Source organism: Dendronephthya gigantea, unplaced genomic scaffold (assembly GCF_004324835.1).
Source record: "Dendronephthya gigantea isolate DGI-Jeju-01 unplaced genomic scaffold, DenGig_1.0 000060F, whole genome shotgun sequence".
Classification (NCBI taxonomy): Eukaryota; Metazoa; Cnidaria; class Anthozoa; order Malacalcyonacea; family Nephtheidae; genus Dendronephthya; species Dendronephthya gigantea.
In genome coordinates, this window is record NW_021163070.1 from 380367 (window position 1) to 405882 (window position 25516).

The 25516-nt window shown below is 36.4% G+C and overlaps 1 protein-coding gene, 1 long non-coding RNA gene, 1 other non-coding gene and 3 pseudogenes across 3 annotated transcripts; 1 reads left to right on the plus strand and 5 right to left on the minus strand.

The window, feature by feature from the left end:
- The first annotated feature begins 1276 nt into the window (after positions 1 to 1276).
- LOC114530139 lies at positions 1277 to 1723 on the plus strand. Its single transcript, XM_028551724.1, has one exon. The coding sequence runs from the start codon at positions 1277 to 1279 to the stop codon at positions 1721 to 1723; it is 447 nt and encodes a 148-aa protein (XP_028407525.1).
- A 16754-nt stretch (positions 1724 to 18477) lies between these two features.
- LOC114530176 lies at positions 18478 to 19705 on the minus strand. The gene is made up of 3 exons (XR_003687746.1): positions 19607 to 19705; positions 19300 to 19471; positions 18478 to 18874 (listed from the first exon to the last, which is right to left on the minus strand). It is a non-coding gene; the product is annotated as an uncharacterized LOC114530176 (long non-coding RNA).
- A 3861-nt stretch (positions 19706 to 23566) lies between these two features.
- Positions 23567 to 23685, minus strand: LOC114530188 (annotated as a pseudogene).
- A 121-nt stretch (positions 23686 to 23806) lies between these two features.
- Positions 23807 to 23925, minus strand: LOC114530187 (annotated as a pseudogene).
- A 609-nt stretch (positions 23926 to 24534) lies between these two features.
- LOC114530183 lies at positions 24535 to 24653 on the minus strand. Its single transcript, XR_003687748.1, has one exon. It is a non-coding gene; the product is annotated as a 5S ribosomal RNA (ribosomal RNA).
- Positions 24654 to 24777: 124 nt separating this feature from the next.
- On the minus strand, positions 24778 to 24896 carry LOC114530185 (annotated as a pseudogene).
- Positions 24897 to 25516: the final 620 nt, after the last annotated feature.

The window sequence follows — 25516 nt, forward strand, 5'->3', positions numbered from 1 at the left end:
CATAAGATGCCTTCCTCTCAGCATTATAATCTACGAGGTTCTACCACGCAGCTCCAATTGCCTAAACCTAAGACAGAATATCTTAAGAAAAGTCTTAGTTATAGAGGAGCAAAGTTGTGGAATAGCCTTCCAGATGAAGTAAGAAATATACAATCATTTAATCTATTTAACTCAAGTGTGCGACACCTGGCCAGTAGACTAAACTAATTTAGTAATATATGTGTTAATTAATAATTTGTAATTAGTAGATGTGAGTGTAATGTGTAATTGTAACTTTTCGTTTATATCTGTAATCTCTGTTGTAAGCTAATTATTTGTAACATTTTTTAACCTACGCCCCTCTTGGAAACCAGCGTATGCTGTAGGGGTTAGCGTAGTCAAATAAAGTTTTTACTTACTTACTTACTTACTATGTAAAGATATAGCTATCAGGCTTGAAGAGAGTGCAGACTTGGCTCTCACAAAATACGAAGAAAGAGAAATCCCCGTTGCTGAATATGATTTACCCGAACCGGTCTCGAGAGATCCAGGACTTAGACCATTGATTACGACAAAGCAACAGAGGATGTTCTTATCTGAAATTGGTCCTCAGCAACCTAAGCTTTTCAATTATCCCCGAAACGAAGATATTGCTTCAAACAGCAAACAAAATCGTTTCACGGCAGTTTGGTTTTCCCAGTATCCGTTCATAGAATACAGTATTCAGAAGGATGCCGCTTTTTGCTTCATTTGCCAGATGTTCCCAAAAGGTGTACATCGAGAACGTGCGACACAAAATTGGTCATCCAATGGAGTGAGAAGATGGGACAAGATGAAAAGCAGAGGTGCAGGAAAACCTGGAAAACTTTCAGAACATTTCTCGTCAAAAGCACACAACAGAGCATTTCTTGATTATGTCCATTTCATGAGTGGCAATTCTCACATCGAGGCGTTACTTGACCAGGAGGTTCGCGCCAAGGCAGTTCAGTTGGAAGAAGATAAGGAAAATAACCGAGCTATTATAAAGCTAATTTTTTATCTTTGTCGCACAATGGCAAGGCAGGGTATATCTTTTCGAGGCTCGCAATCGGACGCCAATAGTAATTTTTCCCAGCTTCTTTCCCTTATGTCAAGGCATTGCCCAAATTTAAAACGATGGATGGATGAGAAACACAATAGAGCGTACAAAGTTACCTACACCAGTCCACAGTCGCAGAACGAGTTCCTTTCCCTACTTGCTCTGGAAGTAAAGGACAAAATAACGAAAGATATCAAAGACGTCGAGGTTTTCTCAATAATGGCAGACACAACGCCTGACGTTAGCCACAAAGACCAGATGAGCGTTGTTTGCCGATACGTTGACCACGACGGAGCTGTGCGCGAACGTCTTCTTGACCTGAAAGAAGTCCGCGATAAAACTGGAGAAGGACAAGCTACCGCTACTATTCAATCAGTTGATCGAAATGGATTAAATAACGAATACATCGCTTTCCAATCGTACGATTTTACAAACAGCATGTCGGGACAATACAATGGCGCACAGGCAGTCGTCTCTAGGTTACTCGGAAGAGAAGTACCGTACATACCATGTCAAGGTCATCGTTCAAATACAGTCAATGAACATGCTTGCAAAGCTAGCCCAATTGTTTCCGAGCTGTTTGACATCCTTCAAGCCACTTACGCCTTCTTCTCTGGCAGTACAAAGCGGTATGCTATTTTGCACGATGAACTTGAAAAGGGTTGAAAACTCACTGAAGTTAAGGAATCTTTCTGGTACGAGATGGACAGCATGGGCAGAATCTCTTAGAGCGATGTGGATATCTTATGAAGCCGTGATTGAGGTATTAATGAAGATATCAAATACAGATTCCGTTGACGCGAAAGGTAAAGCTGCTGCGACTGGTTTGTTGGCTAAAGTTCTCCGCGTCGACTTTGTGGTCAGTTTGATGTTCATGAGGATTATTCTCTGGAAAACGAATATCCTGACGGAATCGCTCCAGAAGGAAGAATTAAATATTATTGATGCACTGGAATAATTGAATGGCACTGTGAAGTCTTTGGAAGATATAAGAAATGATGACGAAGGAATTGCAAATCAAATTCAGGCTTCAGTTGACATGTTGTCGGGAAAAGATGTTGATGCTGCTGCTGAATTTGCGAAATTGCATCGACCACGTAGGCAACCTCGCCGTTTAGATGAAAACCCAGAATCGGCCACTCATAGTTCTATGATATATTTTTATGACAGGGAGTTCAAAGAAGTCCTTGATATTTTAATACGGCAGTACAAGGAGAATATCAATGCCAGTTTAGAGAAGGTGAAAGCTCTTTCCATTGTCCTCCAACCACCGTTGATCCCTAATCATAATGAGAGAGATGTGAAACAGCTCCTTAGTCTCTTCCCGCAACAAGCACCTGACCAAGCTGCATTTGTTGCCGAATTCGAAATTTTTGTGAATGTAGTGAGCAACGAGCAAGACACAAAGCCTATCCAATCACTGGCAGATGCTGCAGCAGAAGCTGAAAAACGAAAACACATTTTCCCTTTGACCAATCGAGCTTACAGACTTGCATTGACAGCCCCAGTGACTGTGGCTCAGAATGAAAGAACATTCAGCAAACTAAAGGAAGTAAAAACTGCTTTGCGGAATTCCATGTCTGATAATCGATTGCAAGATCTAATTTTGTTGCGCAGTGAAAAAGATTTTACAGATAGCATCGTCTTGGGCAATTTAGTAGAGAAGTGGCTAAAGAAGGCCAACCAACGAATTGATTTGTAGACAATTTATTGATCTATTTTAAATGATATATAAACATATATCATCTCACAAACTTTCTAATAAACTCTCTATATATTTCATTAGAATGACAGATAATTTGATACACTGAGTGATGTTTGGAACTTTGGATACTCAGTACACCCAGTTCACTGTTAATTGTAATATCGTTTCAGTAAAAATTGTCTATTTTGTGCCTTCTTTTTTGTTTTTATTAATTCATTGACCTTCTCTTGCCCCAATGGTCTCGTGTCTGCTTTTGCCTGTTTTAGCATAAAACCGTGATAGAAGTTTCGTGCACGAAGGTATTTCTCTGTGATCTTATGCTTATATTACAAACATTTCCTTCTGGTGCTTATTGTGCGCGAAACTAGCCAAACGAAAACGAGGCAAAGCTGTAAAAAATAGTACAGTCTAGGTAATTATTCATTTCTGGCATTCGGAAAAAATTACGCAATTCGGAAATTTTCGTTTCACACCCCCCCAACTATAACAGGCTAGCTACGGCCCTGGGTGTCAGGTGTAAACTGAATCACATTGAACACAGTATATCAGTATATATGCTAAGTTGGCCAAGGAATTGATAAAGAAATCAAGCCGACAGTGCAACACTTTGCCGTTTGGGATAGTTGCCACGAAACAAGATTTTACCATATTGACTCAATGAAAAGAGGTAAGTAGACATTTATGTATAGTTCATGCTGAAATACAAATATGTCAGTTGAAGAGGGAACTTTACAAACACCGCTAATGCCTTCAGTAACTGTTTACAGTCAAATACCGCCGCCTGTGTCTATGAATACAAAAGGAAATTTAGCAGATAATTGAAAATACTTTAAGAAAAGTTGGAATAATTATAAACTAGCTACGGGACTAGATAAAAGTGTAGTGTTGGCCACATTATACACCGTGCTGGGTCGAGAAACGAATCAAATAGCTGAAAACTTAGAAGTTACAGATCCTACTGATCCAGATAGTTTATTAGAAGCATTAACAAATTGTTTTGAGCCGCAAAAGAACACAATTTTCCAACGTTATGTGTTTAATACTGCAATACAAGAGGATAATGAGAGTATCAGTACCTGAAAAAACTTAGAAAATTGGCAGCAACATGTGATTATGGGGCTCTTACCAGTCAGCTAATTCAGGACCGATTGGTGATAGGAATCCTTGATCAAAGTGTAAGAAGTAGACTACTCCGACATTGGACAGCGCCGTAGATTTAGTCCGAGCTGCTGAAAGATCCAAAAGTCAAAACATTGCCAGGATAAAATGGAGTTTGCATCCAAATTTTTTTTGTCCATTATCTAAGAGATGCAATAATTTTTTTTTTGATTTGAAAATACCTTTCATCAAGTTATTCCATATCGTGGAGAATAATGAAAAATATGATGTTCTAAAAAAATAAATTGTGCTTGAAAGGCCTGACTCTTTTCTCTTCTGACGTCGTATAAAACGTCGTGGCATTGATTAAAGCATGGCTTTCATCATGCTTGGCTTTTCTTGATATATGATGGTTCCGGTAAAACATTTTGATGTGCTTGAAGTGCATATATATTTGTCTTTGATATGCTGAAAAAAAAATGTTACAGTTGTTATGTTCGCAAAACTAAAAAGTTAAAGACGATACAACGCCTTGAATGAAATGGGACAGTGAACAATTGAAACATTATTGCCAGGATAAAATGGAGTTTGCATCCAAATTTTTTTTGTCCCCTATCTAAGAGATACGATAATAATTTTTCGATTTGAAAATGCCTTGTATCAGTTCGTCCATATCGTGGAGAAAAGTGGAGAATATTATATTCTAAAAAAAAACAAATTGCGCTTGAAAGGCTTGACTCTTTTCTTTTCCGAAGTGGTAAAACATGTCGTGAGGTTGATTAAAGCCTGGCTTGCTTCATGCTTGGGTTCTCCTGACATATGATGGTTCCGCTAAAACATTTTGATGCCTTTCAAAGTGCGTATAATCGTCTTTGATATGCTGAAAACAAAAGTTACACATGCTTTTCGCAAAACTAGAATATTTAGGATGAAACTACACCATAAATTGAATGGGACAGCAAACAATGAAACATTATTGCCAGGATAAAATGGAGTTTGCATCCAAATTTTTTTTTTCCCTATCTAAGAGATACAATAATATTTTTTCCATTTGAAACTACCTTTCATCAGCTATTCCATATCATGAAGAATAATGGAAAATATTATGCTCCAAAAAATTAAATTGCGCTTGAAAGGACCGACTCTTTTCTCTTCTAAAGTCGCATAAAACGTCGTGGCATTGATTAAAGCATGGCTTGCATCATGCTTGGCATTTCTTGATATGTGATGGTTCCGGTAAAACATTTTGATGTGTTTTCAAAGTCCATATAAATGTCTTTGATATGCTGAAAAAAATGTTACAGATGCTTTTCGGAAAAGTAAAAAATTCAAGATGATACAACACCATAAATGAAATGGGACAGCGAACAATGAAACATTATTGCCAGGATAAAATGGAGTTTGGATCTAAATTTTTTTTTGTCCCCTATCTAAGAGATACAACAATATTTTTTCGATTTGGAAATACCTTTCATCAGTTATTCCATATTGTGGAGAAAAATGGAAAATATTATATTCTAAAAAAAAATAAATTGCGCTTGAAAGGCCCGACTCTTTTCTTTTCCGAAGTGGTAAAACACGTTGTGACGTTGTTGATTAAAGCATGGCTTGCTTCATGCTTGGGTTTTCCTGGCATATGATGGTTCCGGTAAAACATTTTGATGCGTTTCAAAAATGTGTGTACCATTCCGCCATTCGTTTTCCTCTGAAATTAAAAAACGAAATTCAGAAAATCAAATCAAAATTTCGTTTTTCTTATTTCGTCAAATTCAAAAATTGAATCTGAATTTTGTTTCTTGTTTTTTATTCCTTGACAAAAATCGAAAATTGAATCCAATTTTTGTTTCTTGTTTCTCAAAGTTACAGGGAATGAACTGAAGCAGAAAAATGAAAAAACAAAGTCGTTTCAGCTCTGTTAGGTCAGGGGGTGTGTAATGTAAAATGCGCAAAATAAATTAAATAACAAATTGGCGGCAAAACCAAGGTGTGACTTCACTTCAATGTATTAAATATGGCCACTTTGAAAGATATTGGCGTCGATTTTGTAAAAGCATTTCTGTTAAATGGGAACAATACAGTGCACGACCTCTCTGATTTTTTAAAAGAACGCTTTCCTGATGGTAGAGGATCTAGTACTCATACTATTGAACGTTTCTGTCAAGAGCATGGCATAAAGAGAAAGGGAACTGTCTTGGATGCAGCTCTGGATGTATTGGTCGAACAAGCAGTTCCTCAGGTATTAATTATTATTACTCCGGCGTCAGCAGCGACGGAGTTGAAAATTCGCCCCGGTTTTGTTTTGTTTTTTATTTTTTTTTATTTTTCGTCGTCGCAAGTCTGTAATGGCGCGAAATATACTAGTATTTAAAACATGTATGTGACCGTATTTATCTACGTCCCAGTCTTATCTCCCAAGAGTTGTGGTGCACAGCTTTGGCTAATTTTCCAATGCGCGATTTGATTTCGCTCGCATGATACGGCAATTCCTCCAAGAGGAACAAATAAACCGTTCTTTTCATGCTGTTCGATTAAGTTTAGATTGAATTGGGGTAAGATTATATTTAATACATGTAGACCCGGTCCTATTTTAATAATATCGCTGCTATTTCGCCGTTTAACAAGATGATGTGGTCGTGTATGGGCGTGTTGACACGTCGCGTAGTTTGCACAGGATCGAAGATTTAATACAACTATATAAGCGCGAATTCCAAAGGCAAAGTGTAAGACGAAGCGAATGTATCATGCGGTTTATTTACATTTTTGAACAATTGAACTTCTATACTGCGATGTGCTTCTGAATTTCGCGATCGAACATTTAGGTTCGTAAGGCATCTAAATGCGAATATGTATGCGAAACAATACGCGAACTGTATTGTTTATGTTCAGAAACTCTATATTGAAGACTGGCACGTGCGCCGGAGTTAACGCCAGAACGGCGTCTTGTTTATATAATTACATTCATCAGTTCATTATGATATGCCGTATAAACATTCCATACTCAATTCTGTGATGCTACAAATAAGCATATCAGGAAGAGAGAGACATTAGGCTACGGAACTATCAACTGGGAAAGTGTATCACGTTTAGAGGCTTCGCATGGGTCACATGACAAATTTCTAAATGCTCATATAGTAAACCTGTACACCTAAAATGCTAAAATTGAATTTTCATATTACAAGTACCCCTGACGAACATCAAGTCGACTCATTTATTCCTTAGCGATTTAAGGGTTTTGATATTTATACCCAAAATCAAGGTAAAAGGCCCTGGGAACAAGGTTGACTGCTGACGTCATTTTTATGTTTTTCGTAAAATCGGGCAATATAGGTCGATGTGCTCAGAAACCATAGTTTTATTAGTGAGACAGAACTTGTAATTAAGTTTATGCTGCAAATTATATATATTGCCAGCATTTAATTTTGATCCTTATGTTGGTGGTCTGAGATTGCACAATTTTGGGCAACGCCTGTATTGGTCGAAAGATTTGTATTAGTCAGTCTATGGCTGCCATGCAATGGAGTTTTTAACAAACCCTTAACTTTAAAAAGGGCTGGAAATCTGTCTCGTTTGCAATTTTTGGACCAGGAACTGGTCCCTCTAATCGATGCTAAACTTGTTGTTGTTGTTGTTAGGGGGCGATGCTCTTTAAAAAACCCCTAAGGCTCTAGCATTACTTGTTTGATCGGCACAATTATTCTAAGCAATATTCCGCATCGATTGACGGAGTTTGAATTTTTTCTTTTGACCTTTGAAGCAAGTTACAAGCAATTCTTGATATATTTGCAGCAAATAATATATACAAATCAATAATATACAGCCTATATATAAGTAAACGCAAACGATTGGAAATGCATTGTCCTCTCCTTTGTTATAAATACAATGCAGTTCAGGAATAAAACTTGGTTACGCAGTTCCTGGTCCACTATAGTACGATCGTACTTGTTCAAATGGAGTTCATATCCCTTTTTTTTTAGCTAATTGTAGGTTTGCATGTCGATCTCTGTTGAAGAAGCACTACATCTACGTGTTTACATGTAGTTTTATTGTAGTTCATAATTTTCGAACAGGTTGGCCCCGTTTATGGGCGATAAATGATGAAGGGGTTTCTGTTTCAGTCATGGCCAGAAAATTCCGACATAATTAACATTCTACTTCCGCCTAAATTTGCATATGGTGTCAAAATAAAGCTTCGTGAGTTTATAGTAAACTGTAATGTGCACAGTACTAAACGCTAAAAATACACCTTTATGTAGGTCAATTATAATTTGCCTTAATTGCTTGTTGCAGAGCAAGTTAATCTTAATATTTTTATATAGTATTTCCAAATGTTTTATTAGTATTCATCCTGCATTTTCAAAACAACGTTTTGGTCATTTATCAGGTTGAATACCACATAAAACGAAGACCGTAATAGCGTAGAAATAAAATAAAAATGCAGAGCCGACATAAACCTTTACCAGCAAAATATTACCTCAGGATCTTTAATATGACACGAATTACAAGGAACAACTAGGGCAAATTGCAAAGATGCAATGATTTTCTTAAATGTTGCAAAATTTAAGAATGCGCAATATGATTTATAGTTCTGGAAACGAATAATATTTGAACAGATATGCAAATTTGCTAGGGCAATCTGCATATTCCATGTCCGCAATTTCTGGCCATGCGGATGAAGCAGTTGCATCACAAAGCCGCATTGGAAAGTCACTTGCAAGAGTCAGTTCTTTTTACCAAGAACAAAGACTTTGTGGTACAGAAAGACAAACAAATCCTTTACCATATTTTGCTGAATATTATGGACACAAATTGCATATCGATCAGAACGAGAAGTTGATGATGTATGGTATCACGCATGTGTGTTCTATAGATGGTTATTCCAGATACGTCCCAGCATATTCTTGTATGTCAATCAAGGATAATTCCGTAAGTATACAACGACATTTTCTGGTACTTTTTATGAATGTGCTGCATGCCTCCATATGGTAGTAGTTCAAACACATAAATTAACATTTAACCTTCTAAACAAGCGAATAACTTATCTGATTGCAGACCACGAAGTACATACGATCATTTGGAGTTCGTCCTCCAAATCATCCTCCGCTCGCTCTTTTGGGATTTCTAGCAGTGACATATAAGACATGACGAGTAGAATGACTAGAATATCTGACATTAGTGAGAGGTTAGACGAAAAATTACGATCTTCTGGCAACTTAAAAAATAAAGTTAAAAAAATTCCGAATCAATTACAATTACACATCTCTAACAATATATTACTATTCTATACTAACAATGTACTACTATACATTTCATTCAGGAAAGTTGTGGTAGAAGAGGGTTTGTTTGACCAGATCAGAGAAGACCATGGTAAAGAGTTTTACCTTACTCTATATGGGCAAGAATGTTTAGCTCAGTTGAGAGGGAATCCAAGAAGAGATCCACACCGTCAAACAGAGTCCAAGAAGGTATATCAATTTCGTGCATATTTGTATTTTACGTGTTTAATTCTTTTTCACAGTCACAGAAAATTTATGACATGTGAGATATGCACCCCTCATGCCCATTTATTAAAGCAAATCATAAAGTAATAGACCTTTAATTAGCCTTTCCCATTTATTCACTTCTGCCCAATGGCTTCATAATTATTCGTGTCAGGTATTTACTCTTGTTTGTGCAAAGTCATAATAGTGCATAAATAAAGAAACAAAGCTATTGGGTGAAAAGTGAATAAAGTCATTTAGGTTTATCACTTTATCGTTTTTGAAGAATCTTAGAATCGAAAGATTTTGGGTGGAAGTTAATGCAAGGGTTAACCAGGTGGTGTGCGACACAGACCGCAAAGCATATCGGGTCAAATAAAAAAAATTCATTAGAACGCATTTGATCGTTGACACGAACACATGACAAGACAAAATAGATACCGGTATGGGTATTTCTGGGCTTTTACCGATTTTAACATCAAAGAAAATTCATCTTCGAGAGTTTTATGGGAAAGTCGCTGCGGTTGATATTCACTGCTGGCTTCACAAATCTATCAGTATTCACTGTGAAGACATTGCGCTTAAAAGAGGAGATTTAACCAGGTAAATAATCCGTTATAAATGTAAATTTATGTAAATTGAGTATGAAATGCCATCCTCGATAAATGTATGTTTTGATTTTCAACTTGCAGATGTATCAACTCCTGTTTATTATTTGTAAATATATTGAATGACCATAATATAACGCCACTACTCGTGTTCGACGGAAGAAAATTTCCTCTGAAAGTTGTAAATACAGAAAGAGAAAGGTAAAAATCACAGTACATTATGTGGAAATACGACTTGTGACTCTGGAGACTAGGTTTTATATACTCTATATTGTATACCCTAATTTATCGAATATATTTTTAGAGTTCGCAACGAAAATCTTCGTATCGGACTAGAGCTATGGAACAGAGGTTTACACAATGAAGCCAGGAAGCATTTTAAGATGGGTGTTTCTGTTGGGCAAGATTTGATATCTGGGCTTATTAATGTAAGTTCAGGAGAGCATTTTTGTTCAGGAGGGCCAGGGGGAATTTCGAAGTTTTCTAGTGCAGAGATTTTTTAAGCGGTTCTTGTATGAATACCTGGCATGAATACCTGTCACCATTGAAGTATACCTGCTATAATTATTTAATACCTGACATTTATACACAGCATTAATACCTGGCATGACAAGAAACTTCTATGAAATGTTGAAATCTCACTCCAATATATTAATTGACTATTAACTGGACCATAGCTGTTTAAATCTGTCATTTATGACACACCCTTGAGCATACTCTAAACATTTACTCATTCATTTGTTATAATCTGTTTCATTTTATTATTTAAGGAGTGTCGAAGGAGAAAAATTACCTATATCATTGCCCCCTTTGAAGCTGATGCTCAGATCACCTTCATGCTGCAAAATGGTTATGCTGATTTTGCATGTAGTGAAGATTCAGATTTGCTTGTGTATGGCTGTAGTGAGGTAGAAGTGAATTTAACATGATAACTTTTTAGGACATTGTAACATGTATGAAAGTAGTAATTTTATTTTTTGCTTAATATTGCTACATGCATGGCAACCTTGCTCTTTCTTTATAGGATATTTAATTGTTTTAGTACTTAGTACTCAGATCAATCCTAATGAAGACACAAGATTGTTGGAATATTGGGCTGTTAAATATAACTAAACTGTTTAAATATTGCAAACCAGAGTACTGTGTACAGTGTGAAGTTTATGATATGTATACCAGCTAGTATAAATAATGTCAGTGGTAATGATATATTTTTTCCATTTTTGTTGCTAGGTGATATATAAAATTTCCTCTGATGGTACTGGTACGTTAATCACATCAGAGGATCTTGGGCCATCAATGAACTTCAAGTATTGCCCATTTTCTCTGGAAAGATTTCAGGAAATGTGCATTTTAAGTGGCTGTGATTACTTAAAGTCCCTCCCAGGCATTGGAATTCAGAGATCCAGAAAGGCAATTAGTCAATATGGATTTCGTGGTATTGATTGGATAATAGATAACCTATCTATGGTAACTGGTATTAAATCACTGAAAGTACCAGATGATTATAAAGACAGTGTCCATCTTTGTATGAATATTTTCAAACATCATCCAGTGTTTGATCCACAGGAGAAAGTTATCAAACCTCTTCATTTATCTAAAGGCATTAAAGATATTGCAGATACATGCATGCCCAGGTAAGGGTTTGTCATTGTAGTTACCATAATAACCAGCCTAGCTCAAACATAGTATTTTAAGTAACCTGAACCAACTAACAATACACATAATAATACTAATAATACCTAGACTAATAAAACTGTAATAATACTGTATAACCTATATATGTATCTTCTTACAGATTGGAAAACTGTGATGCAATTCAAATTGCAATTGGGAATGTGTGTCCAGAGACTCTTCAAAAACTGAACAATTACCCAGTTCCACATGTACAGTATAATTATATTTTTACACTTTATTTTACTGCCACATTCAAAGTACCTCAGTATAATAATGACATAGCTAACTCAAAATCATTTGTCTTGTGAGGTACGATTATTGACAAATTTAACTACAGTAATTTTTGTAATCACACCACGGGTTGATTACCTACTAATTGTACCTCATTGTTTATGTGCATGCTTGTAAAAGGTTAATTTGAACTTATGCAAACAAATAAAACATCCTATTCTCAGTAACAATATTACTAATTCTCCCTCTGCTTTCAGGTACATTTATTCACTAATCAACCTGAATGCCATAATATCATTTATAAAAGTTCATTTTAAGTTTTGACTTTCTAGGGCTGTTTGGTTAAACAGCAGTACACAGCTGAAGTAACTAATTTGGTTACAAAAGAAAATGCTGGAAACAGGGGTAATTATTAATAAGTAATTATTGTATGATTTTTATTAATAATTTATTAAATAATGTAACAGTAAGAAAAATTGTGTACTAGAGTTGTCAAACTGTTCATTGCAGTATAATTGCTTTACTCCTAGATACTACTGTAGACAGTGGACAAGGACACAACCAACTTCTATTAAATGGAAAGTTGGTTAAAGTTTTGAAAGCTAGTGAACACCTGATGTGGACAGTCCCTTGCTTCCCAGTTCTTACAATCAACTTCATCATTGCTGAAATTGATGTAAATGGTGAGTCTTTTTTGGCACTTTTTAAAGAAGAAGATGTTACAAAATTGAGATCTCTTCCAACCACCATTGATTGTTTGTCCACCTGCAACATAATGGTAAATGATGTTACATACAAAGTGATATGGGAGTGGTCTACAGTGTTAGCTGACAATGAAGATTCTTTTGATTTCCTAACATCTCTCTCAAGTTTGCATAATGCAAATTCTCATCAGTTGCACCACGAGGTGGACATATTGCAAACCCATGCCGCAGTCGTACAGGACCATGATAACGAGGAAGACATTGAACATGAACTTCCTTTTAAAGTCATGGGTGCTACTGGAAATCAACAAAGACAAAATTACCTCGAGCATGCCTTTGAGAAGATGTATGGTGATGAACAAGCAAATGTTGATGTGTGTATAAAGGCTGACCCTACTAATGCGTACGACGCCAATGCAATTTGTGTTCAAATTAATTATGGACAGGGTTGGAAATTAGTTGGTTTCCTATTGAAAGATCTTACACAGTTTGTTCACCCAGTGATGCAGTTGCACAATATTGTAAAAGTAACAATCGCTTACATTCGATTTCGAACACATTGGGCAACACCTGGCTTTTACATGAAGATTAAAATTAAACGTAAAGGTGTCTGGCCACAGGAAGTTGTAAGAGCAAGCCAGAGGGTGCGATAAGGTACACTTAATATACGGCATCGGCCATTTACTTATTGCGAGGAACGGGTTTCTTAAGATTTATTGTCAATTTGCACGCTCATTAATAAAAGCCACCTTTATTTATGAAATTTCTTAAGAAGTTTGTGTCATAAATGTTTCGCTTAAATTTCAAAAGTGCACACTCAGAATCAGATTTGGTACATATTTTAAAGATCTAAGGTACACTGCTATAAAGTTATACTTGGCAGCATATCAGGGGCCTTGTGAAACTTTGCCCGTACTGTCAGGGTGTTCTTTTGTGGCAAGTGTGCTCTGTTGTGGACAAACAGACCAGGATCTGATCTTCTTGATATTTGGATCTTGTCTAGCCTCTCAATACCACTAGAAGAAGGTTCTTTAAAACTAGGTAAGGGATCAGTTTGGTAGCGCTCTTTGTATTGCGTCCAATAGTAGAATGGGAGGTCAGGATCCATTCTCTTCTTAAACTCGTTCTGCACTTTTGGGAGCTGATCAATGAATGTCTTGTGGTCGAAAACTGGGCCAAGAAGGTCATGTAATGTTGATACCAATCCCTCAACATCATCTGTGGAACCCGCTCTCGGGTGCTCCGGCGGAAGTTGTCTTTCTACATACTCTTGTCGTCTTAACTCCTGACTTTCTATGTTGGCAATAAGCCCAACAATCAGTTCCCTTGATAGGCCTCTTATACCCTTTATCGGCCTAAATAGAACCAAATTACAGTTCGAATTAAAAAAAAATATTAAAACTCCAGATATTACTTGGTTGATATTACCTTAGCTACTGAAAATAAAATCTTGTTCTTGACTATCCAGTCACGAAAGTATTCTAGGGCAAATGCCCTTTGTCAAGAATTTACAAAAACGAATGCCTTTTCTTGAGGTGTACAATAATTTTAATAATTATACAGTTTTTAATAGGCTGCCCTGTTATCTACATACATGTATTAGTTAAACTGTTTCAGAAGAGCACTTTAAGCATTCCAGATGTAATATTTTCAAGGGACAACATCTGTCAATATTAAGGCTATATGAAAAACTAATATTTACCTATTTATGTCAATAGTGCTGTAGTCTTTGATGTAACGATGCCATGGCATCCAATCATCGAGAATCCAATGCAACATGTTCATATTTGCTTCTTTCCTGAATTCCTCCGTCAATCCTCTTCCATCAGATGCTTTATGCCAATCATGAACAAGCTTTACGAATTCATATTCTTTTTGATGGCCATTTTCTTTCATGAACTTGATGACACCTACAGAAAAAATCTTCTCGCAGTCAGGGACAGATTGTTTATTGACCCCAGTAAGTGCTGTCTTCGTAAGGCCACTTTTTGGATCGTGCAATGCATCAACAAAACACTTCAAATTGATGCCAGGTATTGATCCAACTCTCAAACAGTTTGTTAGTCTCTTGAGCACGTGGTTGTGATCTTCCCTTTCATGGAAGAATTCTTCGATTTCTTCGTCGTACTCTGGGATGTACAGATGAGTACTGAAATCTCTTCCATTGTCCTTGCTAGTAGCCACTTTACTCTTGAAGAGGTACATTGCCATTAGAGACTTTAAGCAGTCATTTGCTGTTTCCGTTTTACCTTTGGAGTAAAAAGTAAAGAACACACTTGAATTATGGTACTGAAAGATAGAATAATAAGAGAAAACAGTAGCTGTGGAAACTTTGAGATCCTTGGTAAGTAAATGGTTTGCATCATCCAGTTTCATCCTTTCCAATTATTGGCTAAGACAGGGTTTCTTTTAGGAGGGGCCTTGCCCCCTTAAAAACCTGCAGTAAGTTTGAGCTTCACATGAAATTGTTATTTTTGTGGTTTGCTGCCAGAAAGATAAATATAGTTTCCATGTTTGCAATATGCACTAATGGCTCATGATACAAGTTCCTGAACCATTCATACGAAAACTACAAAGATAAATTATTTACAGTACCTACAACCCAGGGGTATGGATCATGGTGATGTGGGAAGTGTGTCCGCCTAAGAATGTGAACGGCACTTTCAAATGATGCTTCGGAAATAGCCATGTAATGGAATAGCCACTGCACATCCTCCACTGGAACAGCAGGATGAACCTTCTGTGGCAAAATAACACCTGCAATTAAAAAAAAGCATTAATTCTTGTCTGACAGAGGTTCCAGAAATATTTCAAAACTGTAACATAAACGTTATTATTGTTGATATTAGCGACATTGCTTCATATTTAATTGTACCTTCTCTCTCAACTGGCGTCAAATACTCCAGTATCGTCTTCACAGATATTGACTGTGCCTCAGATTTTGACTCCATTATCAACTTAATGATGCTAATTGCATCATGATCACCTGTGGTTCGCAGGGAATTAAATTCGCCATCTGTTACAAAGCCTATAACAGCCAAAGACAAAATTAGTATTGAATGTTTAGCAATTTCTGTTTGGGGAAGTTTTGTTTTCAGCAGTCACAAAGCACATTATGTTTTGGCACAACACTTCATCTAAACAATGCATTTAGACAAATGCATTGCTTGAGACAGAAAGTGTCATTAGGTTAGGCCAACCATTTCATGTTTTCATGCTGACACTGCTGATTTGATTAATGCAGAAGGGTAGTTACATACACTGAATACTTTACAGTATATACGGCCATATTTTGAAGCCTGACAAGATTTCAGTTACGGCTCTTCCTACATAAAATGCCAAATGGCAACACCCTTTGGGAAGTGATTGCTTTCAAGACTATATTAAATCCTTACCAACTGGTGTCATGCTAAGCTTCTTCATTTCTGTCACCAGTTCATCTTTTAGCTGGCCAAGCTTTTTATCTGTCAATCCCTTGTACGGAAAAAATCTGACTGGTATGGCGTAAGGCTTCTCATTCCTTTTCTCATCAGATAACATGAAAGCAAACACATGACTTGCAGCAGTTCGTTGCTTACCAAACACACCTTTACAATATTCAGTCAATTTACTTTTCATGGAACTTAAGTGCTTTGCAACATTATCACTTGCATTCGTACATGAGTCGTCCAATTTGCTCAGGAGTTCGCGAGTGTCAGTAACAAATGTTCTATTTTGCTCTAGAATTGTCTCAAAACCAACTACATCCCAGGCCAATCCAAAAAGAATGTTTTCCGAGACACGTGCTTGAGCCCGTTTTGTCTCATACTGTTTTTTCTGCTCCTGATAGGAAGTTTTTAAATTTGTATCATCTTCAAACAACAAATCTAAAAGCTTCCGTAACTTTTCCTTTAGTTCCTCAGGCTTTTTGACATTAAGGCTGTTAACAAAAGCAAGCCGCTCACGATACTGTTCTTCCAACTTTTGCAGTTTTCCATCACACAAATCACAGTCTCCTGACCATTCTCCTCACGCTTTCACGCAGACCTTCGCGAATATCAAAGGCATCTCCTTTAATCCACCATCTGCCATCCGGGATTTTTTTCTTGGCCATCTTCAATGATTCAATCTGGCAAGAGAAATGAGACATTCGTAGTATCAGTTGTATTTGCATACAATATTAATAGTATAATTACATTACGCAAACAAACAATACTACTCACTTGAATAGCAGTATCTTTAGAGAATCCAGTATTTTGGATTTTCCTCTGCAAGGTGCGCACAGAAAGACCAGCAACATTCACACGAGCCTAAAAATTACATGTTCTATTTGTAAACGATGTTACTAGTAATAATGCATATGTTAATAGCCAACTTCAAGCATGCCATTTCGTCAATACTGTAAGAATGACAAAGACATTCTAAAAACCTCATAACATGTATTAATAATTAATAATACAGTAGGTTCCTGTACTATACACTAGAGCACACGATTGCAGTTAGTAGTTATCAGTGTGTGTTTATCAAATATATAATCTATGATATTAATCAAACCAATTGTTCTACTCTAATTGTGCAAAGCATTGCTGCAACTGTTAATTATAATTTCATTCTATCTTTGTTGCTCAAAGGGTTAGAAGATGCAACACTTGAGTTTCAATAAAACCAGATTATATATATTATAGTAGACAGTAAGATATGAAAAATACACAGTAACATATTTTCCATATCCTCACTAATGAAGATATCGATCAAAATGGCAATGCTTTTGTAAAATGTTCGAACGTGATGATAACGTTTCATGATATAAAGGTATTCCTCTAGTTTTTTTTCAGTGAAAAGAAATCTTTTTAAATTATCATTTTGATATGTTTTCATTTTGAATTTGAATAATTTTAATTTTCGTACTTGCAAAAAACAGTGGTTTAAAGATATGACTTTTATCTTCTCGTGGTAAAAACAATAGACTCTGGTTCTGTACTGTATATAAATAAAATCTGGCTTTATTTCTCAAAATAGTCTATGAATGTCTTTTAACCTCCACTTAGCCAATCTTACAAAAAATCATATGAGCAACTTGTTATTGATTTAGTAAGCTGAGATCTGTAAACATTCTAAGAAGCACTTTGAGTCAACTTTACTTCTCAAATTTACCAAATGAATTCATAAACAGTTTCCCCGATGCTTCTATAATCTATTGGCACAACTAACTAGATAAAAACAAAAGTAATGAAATGTAAGATAACTTACTTTAATTGGGTCTTTCTTAACAAGAACCCTCTGTTCTGAACTACAATTCTTTGATATTCTAGGGTCTGCAAGATTTGAACTTGTCATGTCAGCCATTTGCAAATCTTCAGCATCATCACATGTTATGCCAGACCAAAGAGTTGAGACAAAGTTTGATGTCTCTGCAGGGTTTAACGAACATGTTTCAGCTTCATCATCTGATGACATATTACATGCAGCATCCATATTATTGATGTTGCATGAATCATATTGAACAGCTTGCTGCGTGTTACAGGAAGAATAACTTTGATAATTTCCAACTGTCTCGCTAAAAGCTTGTTGCACAATGTTACTTATGTCACCTGTAAGCTTGGTTGCAGCTTCATCTGGCTTCCCCATGCAGGTTACATCACATGGTTGATCGGAATAAAATTCATCTGCCTTTGAATCTTTTGTTGACCACATTGGGCCATTGTATAGAGCTGCCCATTTATGTCCAAAGTGTGTGAACATTGTAGAAAGCCACTCTGAATAATGATCTTCTGTCCTAAGACCATTAGCATCCTCACAAGCAAAAAACATGATGTTATGACTCAGTAAGCCATAAGGCATTCTATGCAGTGGGAGTCTGCATTTTCCATTACCATCTAATGCTAAACATTTTGCCAAATTGTACACAATGTTGTGTTTTTGGTTCTCATAAAGATTACCCATGGCTGAAATTGAAATGTGGAGAAAATCTTTAGGAACAAATGACTGAGGGATGTTTTCATCTATTAGGAATTGGTTATATAAACATGTTGTGAGCTGTGCTCTTTGGACTTTTGTGAGGTCAGAAAACATTTCACAAATCAACTTCATTGCTTGTCCTCTTGAGTTCACATTTGAATGCTTTTCGGTGAAGGGACTATGTTTAAATACTGGTGAAAAGTTTGCTGATGAGTGATAATACTGTGAGGCAGAAATCGGAGTGGATGTATTCGTGTCTTCTGTAGGTATTCTGAGTGGGACATCATTGTCAAAGTATTGGATGTTGAAATGTTCCTCTGCTTCATCAATAGTTTTGAATTTCTGCTTGAAGAATTTAAAAATCTTGGATCGACAAGCGGTTTCTAAAAAAAAAGTTTTATTTTAGTTGAACTACACTGTACTTCCAATTAACAGTAAGGGGCTTATTCAAACAATGAGCAGCACATGGCAAGGTTGTATAAATACACCAAACCTTTTCAAACACATGCTAATTACTATTACCAACACCAGCTACTTTCAACACATCCACTGTTAAGAAGACAATTGATCATCCAGACTATTTGAGATTGTCATGAGAAAAACATTTTAGAATGGAATTAAATTATATTTAATACTAGAAAATACAGTAAAAATGTCAATCAAAATGTTATCATGTTCACGAATGAGAGCATCCAGGTGTCCGAATTTAGACCTGTTTTCAGGCATAGTTTTGCATTATTTCCACATTGCCTTCAAATTTGATTCATGAATAATAATGTATATAACGACTTATAGGAACACATTCTACCTGATCTTGATGGTAAACCAGTTGATTCTGCAATAGCAGCAGCACATTTTCCCCAAAATACCATATCTTTATGTGTTGGCCAAACAGACTTAGAGGAATCATGGTATAGTGCCACGAACTGAACAAAAGCTGAGAGTTCTTTGTCAGACCATGGTGCTGATGTAGCTGTTATCTAATTAATAAAGACAGGTTGTCAAATTGATGAAGCTCTAATATACCAGTTGCAAACAATAATAAAACTAACGAAATACTTCATTGTAGACTCTATGAACAACGTATTCAAAGTATTTTGAAAAATATAAGATACCTCTGATTTATAGACTGGCATATCTTTTCCTGGGCTAAACAGCAGACTTCGCTTGCTTTTAAACGTAAAACCATCATGAGAAGTTCTTGTTTCCTTTTGTGCGGGTTTTCCCAGCGTATTTCCTGGCGAATATGGAACTTTTCGTTTACGCATTGCCATCACCTGAAATATTAATAAACAAAATGGCGTGTCAAAGTACTGCGAAGGGCTTAAAATAGGGTGAAAAGAAACGCGAATATACACTAAACGCGACGAGGTACCCCCTGGTACTCCGTAATATTTTGATTTATTATGTCTTTCTCTGTTGAATTATTCATATATAAAGCTTTAACCATTAGGAATAAGTGAAAAATTTTTAAAGTTTGAAGAGCTTACGAAAGCGAGCTCACAAGACATAAACAAACGCACGTTTGCATAAATCATGAATAAAACATTTATACAAATGAACTTACCGGCGGTATATATGGATAATTGCATGAAAATGTCACATCCTTCCGTTCCCAAAGAGAGATTTCTAATTTAACAATGTTTTGTACTGTAAAAAGACTCTTTTTTGTGCGATACTTTTTCCCTAGTGGCAAGCTCAAGATTTTGTCTTCTGCAGAAGCTAACGCTGATTGGCGCAATTCGACCACGTGGTCTGTGTCGCACACCACCTGAGGGTTAACTATCCTTTGAAAAATGCATTGCGGACAATAAGGAAGATGGCTCTATCGATATGGAAGTTGAAGAAACTAAATTATGCGTGTCTGCTGTTTCCAGTAAACTTGCAACAATGGGTCTGAACGATGTTGTCCAATCGTGGAACCATCACCCAATTCCTGGTATGGTACACCTTAACTTAACAGTTTTTATAAGCAAATATTGTATGGTCACAGAGCTCAGCTTGTTCATTTGAGAGAGCAGCAATTTACTGATATTGTAAACATACAAGAAGCAAAGAAAGAAGTTGTAAATTGAAGATATGGGTTATTCAGAAATGCCATCACAACTTATATGGATATAACAAGAACACTATCAAACAGATAGGCCCTCTTTCTCCACTTTTAACTAAAACATGTTAACTGTTAACAAATATGAACCTAACAGTTTAGAGATCTGATGATAGTAGTTTCATGATTTACTCATTTAGTCTTGACATCCCCAGAAGAACTCATAATAATAATATCTCAATACATATATTGTTAACTTTCGACACTATGTACAATAAAAAGATAAAAGGTAAGGCGATTAAAAGTACTAGTTTCGTCCTTCGGACCTTTTCAACAAATCGCCATTTAGTAAACAAATGTTAAAAACGTTAAAAAACTTCATGTAATACAAATTTATTATCCATCTACTGTTGAAACTTCATGTAATAACATGATCAATCTACTGTCACGATAGCACGGGGAATTTTCACATAATTCCATTCATTCTTTGTGTTTATTAGTTCACTTTGCTTTACTCTGTTGATGTTTACTGCTTCTGTAACCTGTCTGTAACATTGCATCGTCACGGCATCCTATACATGGGCTTCTTCAGTCGGTTGTCCTTCATTCCATTCTCTCTCCTCAATCCAAACTTTTAAGTCAAGTATGGGAAGTTTGTGGTCATTATGGCGTGATGGGCAATCAATTTCCATCTCAATGGATGGGTGAATACTGTTGGCAATAGATTTGAATAAACGCATCGCTCTTTCATCCGCCTCTATCGACCGGTAGTTTATCACCATTAAACCTCAATCCCAACTGGGGCACACCCATTATAGAGTTTACATTGTCCACATAGCGTTTATACATCCATAACTCCAATCTCATCACTTTCATCTTCTGTTTAAACTCTCTATCCCACCAAACCATAAATAGTTGTGCAAGGACCCCAGTCAGTTGAAGACCAATAGGGCCACCTTTAGACTGTAGCTTTATCTCGCTGTCAAAGGCATATATATGGTTTTTCATGATAAACAAGAGGGTTATCTTCATGGCTAAAGTAAACATTCTACGGGTTGTTTGTTCGTCAGGTTTCGCTTCTGGTGGAAGCCATGGTCCAAACCTTTTATCATTGTTGTTATCCATTGCACATCCTGTGATAGTTGGTGGCCTACCTCTGTTCGCCTTGCATGTCGGACAAAAAGGTAATAGACCTAAGTCTGTCAATTCATTCTCAGTTTTATTCAATGCCAGGTATAGCCCTAGTTCCTCTAGGTCTATACCAATCACTTTCACGTTACTCAAATAAAAGATCTCGCACACCTTTTCGACTGTAAACAGGACATCCAAACTCGGGTACAACACCTTCACATCTGCTGATCCTACAATAATATTTTCTGTGATATGACCATCATTCAACCGTTTGAAGTCGGCTAGCATCTCTGCAGTATTCATACAGACACTCTCAGCTTCTTTCCAAACCTCATTCAGAATAAAACTCATCACGTATGATAACTTTCTACTGTATGCTGAAACAGCTCCACATGAAAGTTAACAATATATGTATTGAGATATTATTATTATGAGTTTGAGCAAAACTTTCTTGGCTGCAGCAACAGATATATCTAGACATTGTGGAAATCCTAAGAGGGTTCTAGCAGCCATGAGACACACTATGAAACAGACCACCAAACTTTTGAACGCTTATCACGTAGCAGATTTATTTGAAGACTAGTTGAAGAAGAAGTTACCTACAACTGCAGTTAAATCTTTATGTAACAAATTGTGTACGAGACTACCAAGTAATCGGAAAACAACCCTTATCAACATTGTTATGAAATGGAAACGGAATGATGAATGGAAAGTTGTGAGGACAGAGAGATACAATAACACGAAGATATGGAGGGAGAACAGACCAGTATTAGAAAGAGAGAACATGGCTCACAAATTTAATATTATATGGGAGAAAGAAAAGAACCAGTGTAGAACTTCCCTGTGGCAGAGCAGAAAAAGGAAAGTAGATTTCTTGCAACGGAAATTTGGCTATGAAGAAAAAGTTGTTATGACAGAGGTAGCTAGTATAACTGTGGCAGATCAAATAATACCACCAAATTTTTCAAGTCAACATTGTTATGGTAATGCAACAATAACTAGTAACGAGAAAACGTTGCTGAGCTTACCACCAAAATTTGCTGTTGTAGTAGATTTAGTGAAGTGTGAGTCACAAGTTGAGAAAGCAAAGCTAAGCAAAGCTAAGATGGACAACCCAGAGAATTACGCAGTCAATAAACGAACGAGTCAATCCAAAACCATAGAAACCACTATAATGCAAGAGCAAAGTGAAGAAATCAGAGTATTTAATGAAGAGACTAAAGCATTAGATCTACGCCTGCTTAAACCTACAGATCTACCCTTTAACAATTGAGTAGTGTTGCCAGCACCTTCAGACAACGAAAAAGAGGTGGCTTTACAACATTAAGAGACAGGTTGTCGGAAACAACCAAAAAGTATGTTAAGAGCACGAATTACAGAGTTGCATTGAATGGAAACCTAACGAAAGCAGAGAAGAGTGGACTCAAATCATTGAAAGAAAGAATGAATCAGCAGGAGATTGTAGCGTATCAGACAGACAAATCGGGAAGATTTTCGGTGGATACTATAAATAACTATCGCGAGGCATGTAACACATATAGGGGATGACTACACTGTCAGACATTAATTTCATGAAAAGGTTCAAAAAGAGGCGAATGTGCATTCAACATTTTGGATAAGGATACTGAAAATGGGTGAATGTACAGATGGACAAGCAAGAATAAAGAGTAATATGCTAATCAAAGACTGTACACTTCCTCCTCTATATGCGCTCAGGAAAGACCACAAACACGTCCCAGAACTTTCCCACTTTCCAAGTGGTATGGACGTAGACCTGTTGTTTGAGAAAACAAGAACTTTTGATCTATGAATATTTTTGGGGAAAGTTAAACAAAAAATTCCTTTTGGGCAAATTGATGAGAACATTGGAATAATTTTCTAAAAATAAATTAAAAAGGGTCTCCAACACAAAGTATTTCCAAGTGGTCACCCATCCAATTACTAACTTCGCCTGACTTGTTTTAACTTTGGTGATCCGACGAGAAACGGTGCTTTCCAAGTGGTATATACACAGACATCTTGTTTGAGAAAACAAGAACTTTTGATCGATGAATATTTTGGGGATTAAACAAAAAATAGTCATTTTGGGCAAATCGATGAGAACATTGGAATAATTTTCTATGAATAAATCAAAAGGAGCCTATAACACGAAGTATTTCCATGAGGTCACCCATCCAAGTACTAACTTCTCCTGACTATTTTTAACTTCGGTGATCAGATGAGAACCAGAGCTTTCCAAGTGGTATGGACCTAAACATCTTGTTTGAGAAAACAAGAGCTTTTGATCTATGAATATTTTTTGGGAAAGTTAAACAAAAATATTCCTTTTTGCCAAGTTGATCAAAACATTGGAATAATTTTCAATGAATAAATCAAAAGAAGCGTACGACACAAAGTATTCCCATGAAGTCACCCATCCAAGTACTAACTTCGCCTGAGTTGTTTTAACTTTGGTGATCCGACGAGAAACGGTGCTTTCCAAGTGGTATATACACAGACATCTTGTTTGAGAAAACAAGAACTTTTGATCGATGAATATTTTTGGGGAAAGTTAAACAAAAATAGTCATTTTGGGCAAATCGATGAGAACATTGGAATAATTTTCTATGAATAAATCAAAAGGAGCCTATAACACGAAGTATTTCCATGAGGTCACCCACCCAAGTAATAACTTCGCAACTGTTTAACGTTTGGTGACCGACGAGAACCAGTGCTTTCCAAGTGGTATGGACGTAGACGCGCCTCTAAGAAACAAGAGCTTTTTGATTGTAATATTTTTGGATAAAATTAAAAAAAATAAAATATTCCTTTTGGGAAAATTGATGAAGTATCATTGAAATAATTTTCTATTAATAACTCAAAAGGAGCCTACGACACGAAGTATTCCTAAGAGGTCACCCACCCAAGTACTAACTTCGCCCGACTTGTTTTAACTTTGGTGATCAGACGAGAACCAGTGCTTTCCAAGTGGTATGGACGTAGACATCCCCTTTGAGAAAACAAGAGCTTTTGATCTATGAATATTTTTGGATAAAATTAGAAAAAATATTCCGATTGGGAAAATTGATGAAGTATATTGAAATAATTTTCTATTAATAAATCAAAAGGAGCCTACGACACGAAGTATTCCTAAGAGGTCACCCACCCAAGTACTAACTTTGCCTGACTTGTTTTAACTTCGGGGATCAGACTAGAACCGGTGCTTTCCAAGTGGTATGGACGTAGACCTGTTGTTTGAGAAAACAAGAACTTTTGATCTATGAATATTTTTCGGGAAAGTTAAACAAAAATAGTCATTTTGGGCAAATCAATGAGAACATTGGAATAATTTTCTATGAATAAATCGAAAGGAGCCTATAACACGAAGTATTCCCATGAGGTCACCCATCCAAGTACTAACTTCTCCTGACTATTCATACTGCATAAATTAGGAGCAGAGCATAAAAGACCATCAATTGAGAATAATAAATCACTTGGACTCAACGATAGAAGCATTAACCATGGCTGAAGTGCAGTTTCCTCAACCAAAAGAACAAGAACCTGTCGCTCCTCCACAACAGGAGCCAGAAGTTGCTGTAGAGCCTCCAGAACCTCAAGGAGTCATCGAGCCTCAACAACAAAACGACCCACAACAAGGAGATTTAGAGGTATGGTTTATTAGATTACATGCAGGTGTGGGGGTATTATCTTAGTTGGTCATTATTCGGCAATTCTCACTCACATAAAAATGTTCGGATTCCTCTTGGGGTATAGTGGTTGGCAATAGCCGTCCTCTTCGGCCGCACTTTTCTTATTTGATCTCGCTATGATACCATAAATCTATATGAAGAATTTATATTAGAGTCAC

Bases quoted from the DNA above. Each gene is read 5' to 3' on its own strand.
- LOC114530139 (XM_028551724.1), top strand. From the start codon at position 1,277: ATGGCAGACACAACGCCTGACGTTAGCCACAAAGACCAGATGAGCGTT.